This window comes from Triticum urartu, chromosome 7, assembly GCF_003073215.2.
Source record: "Triticum urartu cultivar G1812 chromosome 7, Tu2.1, whole genome shotgun sequence".
Lineage (NCBI taxonomy): Eukaryota > Viridiplantae > Streptophyta > Magnoliopsida > Poales > Poaceae > Triticum > Triticum urartu.
Genome location: NC_053028.1, coordinates 220,165,140 through 220,181,062, shown reverse-complemented (window position 1 = coordinate 220,181,062; position 15,923 = coordinate 220,165,140). Strand labels below are relative to the sequence as shown.

The 15,923-nt window shown below is 46.3% G+C and overlaps 1 protein-coding gene across 1 annotated transcript; it reads left to right on the top strand.

Annotated features, from left to right (window-relative positions):
* The first annotated feature begins 12,028 nt into the window (after positions 1-12,028).
* On the top strand, positions 12,029-15,165 carry LOC125521001 (IRK-interacting protein-like). The gene is made up of 2 exons (XM_048686040.1): positions 12,029-12,429; positions 13,465-15,165. Exons 1-2 carry the CDS (start codon positions 12,151-12,153, stop codon positions 14,977-14,979), a joined length of 1,794 nt encoding a protein of 597 aa, XP_048541997.1. The 5' UTR covers positions 12,029-12,150; the 3' UTR covers positions 14,980-15,165.
* The last annotated feature ends 758 nt before the right edge of the window (positions 15,166-15,923 follow it).

Here is a 15,923-nt window from a genome sequence, read left to right as displayed (position 1 = left end):
ACACCCCCTAATCCAGGACTCCCTCACGCGCCAAGTCCCTCCTCGCGCCGCTCCCCGTCTGCCTCCTCGTTGCACTGATCCGTTGACCGCGTCAACCAGCGGCTCGTCCCGCGCCTCTGCTCGCTGCGTTGACCCGATCCGGCCTTGACAGGCCCAACACCGCCCCCTTCTAAGCAAACCTCCCTCACCACCGATCTGGGCCAGGCCCACTGGGTGAGAACCCCCCCCCCCCGTACACTTTGGGTCGGCCAGATTCGGCTCAGAGTCTTTTTATTAGGCTCTATGATTTTTCTTTTTATCCAGAGTTTGCCAGTTTTATAGAAAACCCCCTATGGTTCATACATATCATATCTCTCAAACTATGCATCATATGTATAAACTTTATATATGAAAAATGCTTAAAATTGTGTCTAGTTTCATAATATGTCACTTTCACCCATGTTTAAAATGTTTAAAATGCTGTTTGTGTAACTACTTCTTAATGCCATGCTAAAATGCTTTAATTCATAACTAATTAACCGCAACTCCAAACTTAACAAACTTTATATGTAAATGGGGTGGAAAAATGCCTAGTTTAACATGGTGGCTTTACTTTGCATGTTTAATAACTCTAAAATTATGTTTAGGATAGAACAGTACCAAATCTAATGTATGCTCATGAGGATTTTCCGGACTTGTTGTTTGTTGTTCCGGCCTCATTTAAACTTGCCTAGATAGGTAGTTTTCTTTTGCTTCACCTCTTGCCATGATAGTCAACATTTAATATTGTTGAGTACATAAACGGGAGAGAACTAAATAAGTCATGTGGTGTTTCGTCAATATGCAACTCGTTGCATATTGAGCTCCACTTAATTTGTAGGTTTGCTTGTGCAGTTTGCCATGCCATGCCATGTATCATTAAACCGGACATGCATCATACTTGGTTGTGCATCATGCCATGATTATGTGATGGTTGTTTACTATGTTGTTTGCTTCTTTCCGGGTTACTTCTCGCGTTAGCTTCGGTTTCGTTCAGGAGTTGTGAGGATCCGTTCATCTACGCTCGTTTGTCTTCTTCATGGACTCGTTCTTCTTCCTTGCGGGATCTCAGGCAAGACGACCTTACCCTCGAAATCACTTCTATCTTTGCTTGCTAGTTCCTCGCTCTATTGCTATGCCGCGATACCTACCACTTTCTTTATCATGCCTCCCATTTTGCCATGTTAGCCTCTAACCCACCTTTCCTAGCAAACCGTTGTTTGGCTATGTTACCGCTTTGCTCAGCCCCTCTTATAGCATTGCTAGTTGCAGGTGAAGATTAAGTTTGTTCCTTGTTGGAACATGGTTATGTTGGGATATCACAATATCTCTTATTTAATTAATGCATCTATATACTTGGTAAAGGGTGGAAGGCTCGGCCTTATGCCTGGTGTTTTGTTCCACTCTTGCCGCCCTAGTTTCCGTCATACCGGTGTTATGTTCCTTGGTTTTGCGTTCCTTACACGGTTGGGTGTTATGGGGACCTCTTGAGTTCACTTTGAATAAAACTCCTCCAACAAGGTCCAACCTTGGTTTTAACATTTGCCTCACCACCACCTACTTTTCCCTTGGGAGTCGCGCTCCCAAGGGTCATCTTTATTTTAAGCCCCCCCGGGCCAGTGCTTGTCTAACTGTTGGTCCGAACTAGAGTCCTTTGCAGCGCCACCTCAGGGAAACTTGAGGGCTGGTTTTAGTTGTACGGAGCGCTCATCCGGTGTTGCCCTGAGAACGAGATATGTGCAGCTCCTATCAGGATGTCGGCGCATCGGGCAGTCTTGCTGGTCTTGTTTTACCATTGTCGAAATGTCTTGTAACCGGGATTCCGAGTCTGATCGGGTCTTCCTGGGAGAAGGAATATCCTTCGTTGACCGTGAGAGCTTGTGATGGGCTAAGTTGGGACACCCCTACAGGGTTTTGAACTTTCGAAAGCCGTGCCCGCGGTTATGGGCAGATAGTAATTTGTTAATATCCGGTTGTAGAGAACTTGACACTTAACTTAATTAAAATGCATCAACCACGTGTATAGCCGTCATGGTCTCTTTCCGGCGGAGTCCGGGAAGTGAACACGGTTCTTGTGTTATGCTTGAACGTAAGTAGTGTCAGGATCACTTCTTGATCTTTGTAGCTTCTCGACCGTGCTTTGCTTCTCTTCTCGCTCTCTTTTGTGTAAGTTAGCCACCATATGTGATAGTGCTTGCTGCAGCTCCACCTCACTACCTTTCCCTACCCATGAGCTTAAATAGTCTTGATCGCGAGGGTGTGAGATTGCTGAGTCCCCGTGACTCACAGTTTACTTCCAAAACCAGTTGCAGGTGCCGTTGTTACCCGTGCAGATGACGCAGCCGAGCTGAAGTGGGAGCTTGATGAAGATCGTGTTCGTTGTGTTGTTTCATTTCTAGTTGTTCAGTAGTGGAGCCCAGTCGGGGCGATCGGGGACCTAGCAATAGGGGTGGTCTTTCTTTATTTGGTTCCATAGTCGGACCTTGATTGTATTCTGGATGATGTAATGCTATATTTATGTATTGTGTGAAGTGGAGATTGTAAGCCAACTCTTTATCCCTTCTTATTCAGTACATGGGATGTGTAAAGATTGCCCCTCTTGCGACATGCCTACTATGCGGTTATGCCTCTAAGTCGTGCTCCGACATGTGGGAGATATAGCCGCATCGTGGGTGTTACAAGTTGGTAATCAGAGCCATCCCCGACTTAGGAGCCCCCTGCTTGATCGAATCGCTGACGTTGTTGAGTCTAGAAAAATGTTTTGGGTCTTATAGCATTATATATATATCGGAGAGTAGGATTCTTTTTACTCCTCAGTCCCTTCATCGCTCTGGTGAGGTCTCCTGACGTAGATTTTTGACCCTTCTCTTGTCAAATTTCACTTAATTTTTTTTAGGATCATGCGGGTATCTTGGAATCGTTCCGATAGTCTTGTGACGAGAACATTATTCTTGGTGCCTCCTGACATTTAGGGGTTGTGGTAGTGTCCTGGGGAGTTGAGCTCCGAGGTGTTGTCATCACAATTTTATCGTTGCAGTTCTGGAATACCTGAGTTTCGCCCACATCAAAAAATCTCTTTTATGCAGTTGTTGGTGAGATAACCTCGACGCCACCCAGTACTGGGGCGGGAGTTCGGGAGTATTGCCATAACTCGTATAACGGATTCTTTTCGAAGGTTGAGGTAAACGATTTCCGAAGGTTTTCTTGGTTATGTGTTGAAGGATGGATACAGCTGGATGTAGGATTTGTTAGTTTTGGGTGAGATATTATGCTTCCCCTGTATCCCCAACACCTGATTGCATAACCATAAAGTTTCGGGAGTTTATAAGTGGGAATTCAAGTAGCTCCTAGGATATCTTTCCGACAGATGTATGATATGAAATTGGGGTTCAACGTCTAGTGGTCCGCCTATCCACGGTTGGTTTTACAGTGGTCTCGTTGTGTCTTAAATAGTCCTTGGCTATGCTGACTCAGGGACGCTTCGTATGTCATGTGCACTGCCTTGTACATGATGGTGTTGTACGATCGAGCCCGTGTGGGCCCCACCACGAAAACTTCGGACGAAATCTCTATCATATGTTTGTTCCGGCTTATTTTGCAAGCCAATCCTTTGTTTTTGTTTTCAGTTGTGGTATTCGAGTTGCTTCGAAGTCAAATGTTGATTCCATACCTTTCCTAAGAGGTGTTCTCATGTTCCTATGTGAATACTAATCCTTCTTGATAATCGAGATTGTCATGTCAATCATTTTTCAACCGGCGTGTTTCCCTTCAAGTGGATCCGATCATTTCAACATCCGCAAGATCACCTCTCGGTTTTCCCAACTTTGTTTGTTCCATCTATCCCCAAGTTGCTTTTGTTTTTCCCGCCCACCCACCCTTTTCATTCAAGGATTGAGATTTCTTAATCAAGTATCCATCTTATTGATGTGAAGTCTCTCCATTCTTTTCCGTCAATATTCTTATCCGGTGATTTCTCATGGAGATGCTCAAAAGCTTCAAGTTCATCATTCTTAATTCTTTTTCTTCTCCGGTGGATTCAATTTAAGCCTTGTCAATCATATATTTTCCTCGTTTCAAACGTTTTCTCATATTGGGCACCTCTTAATCATCCACCTCTTGCTATTTTGTATCCGGAGTGCTGAAGATATCTCAAGGTTGTTATCTCTTTCGAGCCATTTAATTCAACGGGCACAATCTATCTTTTAAATCGTTCAATGGTGTATCTTTTGAGTGGGCCCTAACCCACAGGCCTTTTCCCAGGATCTTACCTGACTCTTCTTTTCCCGGCGTTACTCTCAAATTCTTCTCCAAGTTTGACGTAAGAATGAATTATCATGAGTCAAATGTCTTTCTCCAAGATCTTTCAAATTCTTTCATCCTTGGTTCAACCTTTCTAATTTCCATTCCGGAGTGCCTCAACAATTCATGGTGGTGTTTCTCGTCGTCATTCTCCGATTTTGAAGACTGAAGAAGATTTTTCTCTCTCAATCTTGCTCCATTCTCTTCAAGATTCATGGTTCTAGCTTGATGCCATCCTCTCATAATTGTTTTCAATTGTGACAATTCTTTTCACCCATCCGGAGCATTTCAGGAGTCTTTTTAGTTTGATTCTCCAGAGCCCATCATCTCAGAACTATTCATTCCAGCTTTCAGCTCTCGTTCTCCAAATCATACCGGTGCATCATTCAAATATCCTCTAATCAGCTCGTGATCTATTCATTCTCATGTATCTAAATTCCTTCAAGTATCTTCATTCGTTTTCCAATTCTTACCGGTGTATTGTGCCTGTGCTACGTTCATTTTTAATTCTTACGGTGGTTCGTTCAACATGCCTCTTCCGTTGTTATCGTATCAATTCATTCGTTCTTTCAAATCCTACCGGTGGATCGTTGAAGACCTTCCCAAGTTTGCGCCATATCTATCTTAATCCTTTCTACGAGAATAAGTAGTATGCCAAATCCGTGCTTGTCATCAATCTAAATTGATGAAGGATAAGTATAATGTAATTCTTATTCTTGTTGCATCGAGTAAATTCAATTCTTTATTCCGGAGGTTCATCAAATTCTCGGTGGCAATTGATTCATCTTTTCTTTTCCGGATTTCCAAATTTTCCGCTTTATATCGTCGCGAAGATCTATCTAAATCATTGCAAGGATTCAATCTTATTCTTTTCATCCTTCACTTCTTTTGATCATCCTTTTATTACCGGAGTGCTTCATGGAGGCTCTACATGGTTGTTCGTCAATGATTCATTTCATTATTCAATTGTTCTTCAAGATTTCTCTCGGAGTTATAATCTTCCAAGCTATACTCTCAAATAAACATTGTGTTCAACACATGTCTTGTTTTGAGGAGTTCAAACATTCTTCATATTGCATTCCGAAGTGCAATTCTTTCATGTCTCATCTTTTGAGGTGGTGTTATGTCATTGTTGATAATTTCCCTTCGTGTTTCATGATTCACAAGCTTTTCAAGAGTGACATATCTTAAATCCATCATTTTCAGTTCATTCATGACATCTTTTCAATCCATCAATCTCTTCATTTGAGTTATATTGGGTTATATTTCACCTAAAGCTTTCCCTAAGGATTGTTGCTATTTATGGTGCTTATAAATGACCCAAGTTCTTCATTTATCCTCCCGGTGAAATAAGTTTCTCGTCTCCTAGTTCATATCAATCCAATCTATTGTTTTCCGTTAGTGGGAGAATTTCACCTCATAGTTTTGAGATGTTCTCCATAAGCCCACTACAAGCTTGTTCTTTTCGTTGTTGGTTTTCCAACAACTCTGTCTTAACCTTCTTGGAAGGGTGCCTTCCAAGATCAGTTGTGGTAGAAGTTGGCTTTTTCTTCTCTATTCTTTTATTCCAATGATACATCTTTTATTCTTCCTTCCGGAGGCTTTGTGATGTTGCTCTTTTCAATCATCATCTCAAATTGTGAGGATCGTGTTCTTTCATTCTTATCCTTTTGACCGGAGTGTCGTGCCCTCTATTCAAGTCCTCCCATCTTATCAAGTTTTCCATCCCTTCTCAACCTGAGTGCTGTTTGAAATCGTTCTTACCCTTGTGCCATTCTTTCAATAGTTCCGGAGGCAGTGTGTTGTTGATTTCATCAAGTATCATCCAATCTTCCCAAGTTCATATTCAATTCTTTCCATTCAGTCAGAGTGTTGTCCAAATTATATCATTCTTTTCCCTTCTATATCTTGTTTTAACCGGAGTGTTATGTCTGTCATTCCTCTTATAACCGGACTCTCATCCAAGTGCCTTCATTTTGCCAATTTTATATGCTATGCCTTCTTTTTCCAACCGGAGTGTTGTTGTAATTGATTTTTATCGTTCCTTGTACATCTCGTTTCAACCAGAGTGCTTGCTTGTACTTCTTGTCCATCGAAACCCTTTTCTTATGTCTTTCAACCTACAAGGCTCTAGTAATGTTCCGTGTTCCTCTTTTCTAACAGAGTGTTTTCATTCTCGTTCATCTCCATTGTATTCTTTCTTTCAATTTGTTCAACCTCGCAAGGTTCTTTGGGTTTCACTTATTTGTCCAAGAAGCAACTTTGTTTTACCTCTTCATCTTCCATTTCTCTCCGGTGCCATCCTAGATCTTGGGACGAGATCCTCTCGTAGTGGTGGAGTGTTGTGATGCCCCGAGACCGATGCGCCATGTGTCTTTCAGTTATTCGCCGACGTTGTCATGTAATTTGCTTGCGTGTTGCATTTCTTCATGTCTTCATGTGCATTGCATCATCATGTTTTCAAAACTTGCATCCGTCCCGGTCTCCCTGTTCCTTTTCGTTGTCCGTTCTGAGCCCAGACACACTCGCACGCGCCCGCGGCATGTCCGAAATATTATTTTGTAAGTGGCCGGAAAATGTTCTCGGAATGGGGTGAAAGTTGGCGTGCGGTGTTGTTTTGTTGTTAGTAGGTCGCCTGCCAAGTTTCATCGCATTCGGAGTTCGTTTGATAGCCCAACCGTTAAACTATAGCGGCAATATAGCCGGTCAAACGTCGGACGTTTTCGGTCTCCGGAAACCTTGCTGGGCTGCATTTCCGTCCATCTCTCTCTCTTCTCAGCCTGAGACCTCTCCTACACAGCCTAGGCCCAGCCTACCCCCCTCTTTGCATAGTGCATCGACCCCTCGCGTGTGTCCGAAACTTACCCGAACTCGACCCGGACAGTCGTCACCATTGGATCCGGATCATCCCCAAACATCTACAAAACATCACCGTTTTCTCATTTGGACTCCCTAGCTTATTTTTCCTGACCGTCCGATTACGATCGGAGGGACGAGGTAGCCCCTACCCAAAAATCCATATGCTATATATATATCAGTTAAACCCTAGTTTTTTAGGCTTGTCACATCCATCCTTCCCTTCCGCCGCCACCCGACCTACTCCCCTCTTCCTTGGGATCTCCCTCGATCCAAATCAGCAGCCACCACTTCCCCTCCTCGATTTTGGCACCGAACCAACCAGCCACTCCTCTCGATCCACCTACCACAGCACCTGCCTCCCTCGTTTTCCCCATCCAATCACCAGCACCCGATCCCCCCTTCCCGAACCCCTCTTCGCGCCTGCAGCTCCTCGCCGGAGCAGGCAACCAGACCGCAGCCAGGCCTCTCCCTCTTCCCTCTGCTTCCCCTTCCCCTCTCTGACCCCTTGCTTTTCCCCTCTTGTCGACAGGAACAACGACGCCATGGCGCCCGGAGCTCAAGCTCGTCCGGCACCATCTAGACCCATCTCCAGGGACCGGATCCACCTCCCACCTCCGGGAATCGGTTCCCCTCGACCTCGCGCCGCCTCCGGTGGTAGTCCCGTCGTCTGCCGTTGCCGGAAGCACCAACGCCGCCACCACTTGTCTTCCTGGAAGCCGCTCCCCTGCTTTGCCTGCTCGTCCGAAGCCGAACGCGCTCGTCGGCCTGCATCGCGCTGCCGTGCCTCCTCCGCCGCCTGGAGCTCTAACCTCCGCCGGAGCTCTGCCGTCCCCGCGCTCCTGCCGGATCCGGCAGGTCCTCGTCGCCGCATCCGCGCCAAGTCCCTCCTCACGCCGCTCCCCGTCTGTCTCCTCGTCGCATCGATCCGTTGACCGCGTCAATCAGCGGCTCGTCCCGCGCCTCTGCTCGCTGCGTTGACCCGATCCGGCCTTGACAGGTCCAGCACCGCCCCCTTCAAAGCAAACCTCCCTCACCACCGATCTGGGCCAGGCCCACTGGGTGAGAACCCCCCTGTGCACTTTGGGCCGGCCAGATTCGGCCCAGAGTCTTTTTTTTAGGCTCTGTGATTTTGCTTTTTATCCAGAGTTTGCCAGTTTTACAGATACCCCCCTGTGGTTCATACATATCATATCTCTCAAACTATGTATCATATGTAAAAACTTTATATATGAAAAATGCTTAAAATTGTGTCTACTTTCATAATATGTCACTTTCACCCATGTTTAAAATGTTTAAAATGCTGTTTGTGTATTTTTTGCTTAATGCCATGCTAAAATGCTTTAATTCATAACTAATTAACCGTAGCTCCAAACTTAACAAACTTTATATGTAAATGGGGTGGAGAAATGCCTAGTTTAACATGGTGGCTTTACTTTGCATGTTTAATAACTCTAAAATTGTGTTTAGGACAGAATAGTACCAAATCTAATGTATGCTCATGAGGATTTTCCGGACTTGTTGTTTGTCGTTCCGGCCTCATTTAAACTTGCCTAGATAGGTAGTTTTCTTTTGCTTCACCTCTTGCCATGATAATCAACATTTAATATTGTTGCGTACATAAATGGGTGAGAACTAAATAAGTCATGTAGTGTTTCGTCAATATGCAACTCGTTGCATATTGAGCTCCACTTAATTTGTAGGTTTGCTTGTGCAGTTTGCCATGCCATGCCATGTATCATTAAACCGGACATGCATCATACTTGGTTGTGCATCATGCCATGATTATGTGATGGTTGTTTACTATGTTGTTTGCTTCTTTCCGGGTTACTTCTCGCGTTAGCTTTGGTTTCGTTCCGGAGTTGTGAGGATCCGTTCATCTACGCCCGTTTGTCTTCTTCATGGACTCGTTCTTCTTCCTTGCGGGATCTCAGGCAAGATGACCTTACCCTCGAAATCACTTGTATCTTTGCTTGCTAGTTGCTCGCTCTATTGCTATGCCGCGATACCTACCACTTGCTTTATCATGCCTCTCATTTTGCCATGTTAGCCTCTAACCCACATTTCTTAGCAAATCGTTGTTTGGCTATGTTACCGCTTTGCTCAGCTCCTCTTATAGCGTTGCTAGTTGCAGGTGAAGTTTAAGTTTGTTCCTTGTTGGAACATGGTTATGTTGGGATATCACAATATCTCTTATTTAATCAATGCATCTATATACTTGATAAAGGGTGGAAGACTCGGCCTTATGCCTGGTGTTTTGTTCCACTCTTGCCGCCCTAGTTTCCGTCATACCGGTGTTATGTTTCTTGATTTTGCGTTCCTTACACGGTTCGCTTTGACAGTTCGCTTTGAAATAAAACTCCTCCAGCAAGGCCCAACCTTGGTTTTACCATTTGCCTCACCACCACCTAATTTTCCCTTGGGAGTCATGCTCTCGAGGGTCATCTTTATTTTAAGCCGCCCCCAGGCCAGTGCTTGTCTAAGTGTTGGTCCGAACTAGAGTCCTTTGCAGCGCCACCTTAGGGAAACTTGAGGGCTGGTTTTAGTTGTACGGAGCGCTCATCCGGTGTTGCCCTGAGAACGAGATATGTGCAGCTCCTATCAGGATGTCAGCGCATCGGGCGGTCTTGCTGGTCTTATTTTACCATTGTCGAAATGTCTTGTAACCGGGATTCCGAGTCTGATGGGGTCTTCCCGGGAGAAGGAATATTCTTCGTTGACCGTGACAACTTGTGATGGGCTAAGTTGGGACACCCCTGCAGGGTTTTACTTTCGAAAGTCGTGCCCGCGGTTATGGGCAGATGGAAATTTGTTAATATCCGGTTGTAGAGAACTGGACACTTAACTTAATCAAAATGCATCAACCGCGTGTGTAGCCATGATGGTCTCTTTCCGGCGGAGTCCGGAAAGTGAACACGGTTCTTGTGTTATGCTTGAACGTAAGTAGTGTCAGGATCACTTCTTGATCTTTGTAGCTTCTCGACCGTGCTTTGCTTCTCTTCTCGCTCTCTTTTGCGTAAGTTAGCCACCATATATGATAGTGCTTGATGCATCTCCACCTCACTACCTTTCCCTACCCATGAGCTTAAATAGTCTTGATCATGAGGGTGTGAGATTGGTGAGTCCCCGTGACTCACAGTTTACTTCCAAAACCAGTTGCAGGTGCCGTTATTACCAGTGCAGATGACGCAGCCGAGCTCAAGTGGGAGCTTGATGAAGATCATGTTCGTTGTGTTGTTTCATTTTCAGTTGTTCAGTAGTGGAGTCCAGTCGGGGCAATCGGGGACCTAGCAATAGGGGTGGTCTTTCTTTATTTGGTTCCATAGTCGGACATTGATTGTATTATGGATGATGTAATGCTATATTTATGTATTGTGTGAAGTGGCGATTGTAAGCCAACTCTTTATCCCTTCTTATTCAGTACATGAGATGTGTAAAGATTGCCCTCTTGCGACATGCCTACTATGCGGTTATGCCTCTAAGTCATGCTCCGACACTTGGGAGATATAGCCGCATCGTGAGTGTTACAAGAGGATACACCATTTCAATCATGAGTTTCTCTAGTCCCGTGTTTTCAGATTGCTAGGAATCAAAGAGGCACTAAGTATGCATTGTAAGGGAGCGTAAATCGTCAGGTACAAAAAGAAAAACTAAGACTAGTGATCAAACACTCGAATGATTGTCCCTTGAGGGCAATCAGTTAACAGTACTACTACAACTGTACAAGGCCGAGAGCAACCGGCATACCCGTCACCGGAGCAGAGGACTGTACACATTCAGAAAATCGATTGGTCGGACGGATCATTTTCATCGTAATAAATGCGCGTGTCCCTGTGCTTTGCTCTCGCAGCATCAATTATTTTCCAAGCCCAGCGACGTCTCTGAAGCGACCTGCCTGCTATGAGCCCCCGCAGGCGCAGGGACCGCCACCTTAAAGAGACCCGGATCTGAATTTCCAGCAGGGAGGGAATTCGCTCACCTTTTCTGTGACGACTTGGCTCGAATTTTTCTCCAAACCATTTCATACACCGGAAGCCATGATTCCGGAAGCCCACGTAGCTGAAAGCCGAAAGCTAATCGCACGCAGCGGCAGTGTGGGGCAGGCGTCATCATCAATCAGTTCCATCGCTGCTTACCATGTGGCCGTGCTCTTTGCCTTTTCCCCGTGCTCCTCGGCCCTCTGTTTCCTCGCCGATCAACAGCCAAAACCGCAACTGCAACTAGTCCGTATAAAAACCTCCATCAACCTTAGCCATTCCAGCAACAACAGACAGTCAAGCACGCAGTGCACAGCACAGTATACAGCAAAAACACTGTCAAACGTCCCAACGCCCAACTGCTAATCTATGCCGGTACTGTGTTAGCATGAGTGTCTTAGAAAGAATCAAACAAGAGAGCTCAGCTCAAACATTCTTTTTTTTTCCCTTTCCTTTCAGTAGATGGCACGCCACCGTCTCTCTCCCTCCCATCTGTAAAGCTACTCTCTCTCACACACACACACATGTGCTTTATCATTCTGTTGACACTGCTACGTTGGTCCAGCCCGCACTATCAACATCTCAAAATCCAGGGCCACGCTGGTCCTGCATTGGCGCCGGTACCCATTTAGCAGGAGCACTACGTAGCACCAAGCATGATTACCGCACAGTTGAGATACAAAATACTACTCTCTCCGTTCCTAAATATTTGTCTTTCTAGACATTTCAAATGACTACTACATACGGATGTATGTAGACATATTTTAGAGTGTAGATTCACTCATTTTGTTTCGTATGTAGTCATTTGTTGAAATGCTTAGAAAGACAAGTATTTAGAAACGGAGGGAGTACTGTACATGACATACACGGACAAAACATACAACAAGCCATTATTCCCTCCCTCCCTCCGGCCAGCGCCACAACTCCGCGCACAGCCAAACCCAAAGACGCGGCCTTTGACCCGCTCCCCGCGCCGTCGCCCTCGGCCGTCGCGGCGCCCATGGCCGCGGAGGCTGCCTCGGCCCCGTCGTCCTCCGCCCGCCCGCCCGCCGCGTTCCCGGCCACGCGCCAGGAAATCCAGGCGGCCATCGCCAAGGCCACGGAGCTGCGCGCGCTCCACGCCGCGCTCCTGCAGGGCGGCGGCGCCAATGCCGCCGCCTACGCTGGCGCCGGCGCCGGCGCTGGCCGCAGCCCCGCCGTCATCCGCGTGCCGCCCGCCGCGTCGCCGGCGTTCCCCAGGGCCGCTGCCGTCGCCGAGGACTACCCCGTCTTCACCCCGGTGAGCACGCTCTTGCCTGTTTTGCGCTTATTACTGTTTCTCGGTCTAAGGAGCAGCGGTGTCTGCCAACGGCAGCTCCATTGGTGCTAGATTTGCCACTGTCCGCCATGCTAAAAGAAAGTGCACACTTCTGCATCTGGCTGTCGAGTTAGGTTGCTGCAGGATTTGCTTATTCTTATTGTGGGCGTGTTCTTTGTGCGGGTCGCACTCGCACCATTTTTAAATTCAACTTTCTTTACCGATAGTCCTTGGTTGAAATAAAAGCTGAAAAACAGTGTGCTCAAATATGCTATGTTGATTGGAGTTTGCCAGGTAAAAGCTCAATCTTGATTAACAAGGTGGATGTCAGTCAGGGTTTGCTCACTAAGTTTTTTTCAGTTACCATGGCTAAGTTAGATACAAGCAAGGCTATTTTCTTGTATGCATACGAAAGGCAATGATCTTTTTCACATAAATAGGTGTCTAGAGCCCTGACTGTCTTCTGCCTGGTCTAATTTGCAACATTCCAGAACAGCCATCTTATACAGGTTGGTGAATGAGCTAACTTCTCCGCAGTGGAATGCATTTACTAAATCGTACCGCCAAGCTCTTTGGTTGGCTATAAATGTTTTTCCGGTACAGTTACAAAAAAGGAACCACTAGTAATCTGAACAATCATAACAAACCATTTTAGCATGTACTTGGTTCTAGTATGTCACTATGTCTGCATTCTTTCCCAAATTATGTTGCCCTTTGTTGGTATATACATCACTTTTTTCCTCTCGACACGCATAGAAATGCACATCATTTTGTATTTTAAGAAGAACTCCGAGATGTCAGAATGCTTACAAAACCAAAACAGCCACAAAGCTAACAAAGCAGAACTAACTGCAAAAGAAAGCAAAACAGTAATAACTAAAACAAAGAAGCAAAAGTCACCGAGGGGTTAGAGCTGAACCACATTCATTTTGTTTGCCGAATCATCTTTTAATATTTTTGAACTTTTAACCAACTTCTAATATTGACACTTGTTGCTTCCTTGGTGAAATCTTTCAGGCTTATGGTGAAGAGCCTTTGGGTGGAATGAACTACATTCGCCAAGACAACCGGAGCCTATCTGAGAACTGGAGCGGAATCGGTCTAGACCATGAAGGTGCTGAAGATGAGGTGGCCTTCTCAGATGTCGACAATCACAACACATTCTCTTCGTCCAACAGCGAGCTCCATTTCTCTTCATCAAATGAGCATACGCGGAACAGAATCCCTCGTAGAAACCATCATTCCTTCCTTCATCCTGCTCTCTCTGCTGACAGCTTCCTCAAGTCGGCCAGCAGGAGAACGGATTCAGCAGAATCGAAGGCTACGACCACGTGCAACACTTGCAAGCCTGCCACAATCAGTAGGGCCCCTGAAGCTGATGCCAATGCTCCGAAGAACCTCAGCAGTGTTGTGACACAGTCGAATCACCACCCCTCCGTCGGCTCGCGCACAAGGCAAAAAGGGACAAACGTGCTCTCATGGCTGTTACCCAAGTCGAAGAGGAAGACGAAATCGGACATGTCACCGAGCACCGCCGAATGTGAGAACATGTCGCAGCTTCTCAAGGAGTGGGGGGTGTTTTCACTAGAGTCTCTGAAGAAGGAGCTTGCTGAGGCCAATGAGCATAGGGACGCTGCTCTTCAGGAAGTTGGAGAGATGAGATCATCTCTGGGAGAACTAACTAGCAAGCTGCTGAGCCTGGAAGCATATTCCTCAGAACTGAAGAAGGCTCTAAAGAAAGCAACGAGCACCAAAAACAATGCGCAATCTCACTCGAAGAGATCGGCGAGATCAGTGGGTGTCAGCAGGGACGATTCATTGCCCGTCAGTCAGGAGGTAATGGTGGAAGGGTTCTTGCAGATAGTATCAGAAGCCCGCCTCTCCATCAAACAGTTCTGCAAGGTGCTGCTCCAGCAAGTCGAAGACGCCGACAATGGGCTGGCAGACAAGCTGAACCTGCTCCTGCAGCCATATCAGCTGACACTCGCGGACAAGCACTCGAAAGTGATACTGTATCATCTGGAAGCTCTGATGAACCAGGCCATGTACCAGGACTTCGAGAACTGCACGTTCCAGAAGAACGGGTCGCCGAGGTGCCTCGACCCCAAGCAGGACCTCCAGGAGAACTTCGCGTCGTTCGTGGCGCTGCGCAACCTGAGCTGGAACGAGGTCCTGAAGAAGGGCACCAAGTACTACTGCGAGGACTTCAGCCGGTTCTGCGACCAGAAGATGAGCTGCATCGTGTCCACGCTGAGCTGGTCGTGGCCGTGGGCCGAGCAGCTGCTGCAGTGCTTCTTCGTGGCCGCCAAGTGCATCTGGCTGCTCCACCTGCTGGCATTCTCCTTCAGCCCACCGCTGATGGTGCTGCGGGTCGAGGAGAACCGGGCCTTCGACCCGATGTACATGGAGGAGATCCAGGTGGAGAGGCAGAGGTCGCAGCAGAACCCGTCCCGGGTGAAGATCATGGCCATGCCCGGGTTCTACGTCCAGGACCGGGTGCTGAAATGCAGAGTGATCTGCAGATATAGCTAGACCCTGTGCCTGTAGTATAGTCCTGAGCTGGTATCATGCCTCTTGGTTTTGTTTTGACTGATATATCTTGTTAGTAGCGTGATATGTAGCATTTGCGTGTTGAGTGGATGTTGGTTCACTCGCGTGCGGTTGATACCATCTGTAAGAAATATTTATGCTAATCCTTAACGGGTAGATTGATCGATAGTTTTTGATTCCTCCGTGGTTTGATCGAGTTTTTGATGGACAGAAATGCATGCATTTGAACTGCTGATGTTAAACATGGGAATGTTTTAGGAGTTTGTATATTTTGACGGTTGAGTATAGAACACATGAGTTGGCCTTGCCTGCCTTCTCGAGAGAGCCTACCTGGAGACTGAGGTATCTTCGGCTCTAAAGTCGAAATTGGGTCAGGCAGGTCCTGCGATCGCGTCACAGGCCCGCGGCCAAACCGACTGCCGATCCACCTTCTCCCACCAACGGCGGCACGCCACGCCTCCACCAGCCGCCGCGCCGCCCCGAACGCGTCGTCGTGTGACAAGGACTCAACGGCGGCAACTAGCGCAGCGGGGCAGACAGCGATGCAACGCCCAGCAGCCGAATGGGTTTTATCGGCATCTGGCGCGACTTTAGTGGGCCGACCCAGTACTGTATCTTCATGTATTTTGAAAAATATTTCTAGATACTGGTTGAAAATTTGGAAAATACTTTTAGACACGGGTTGAATATTTTTTATATCAAATACATGATGAGTATTTTGTTAATGACATGAAACATGTTTCTAAACTACGTGAACATTTTTTTCATTGTATACACATTTTATTCAATGTCATGAACATATTTTTAAAACGTGTGAAAATTTTCTTAAAAGTATCACATACATTTTTTTGAATTATGCCAACACTTTTCACATTGTATAACATTTTTAAAAGGTCATGGAATTTTTTTCTAAACACGTGAACATC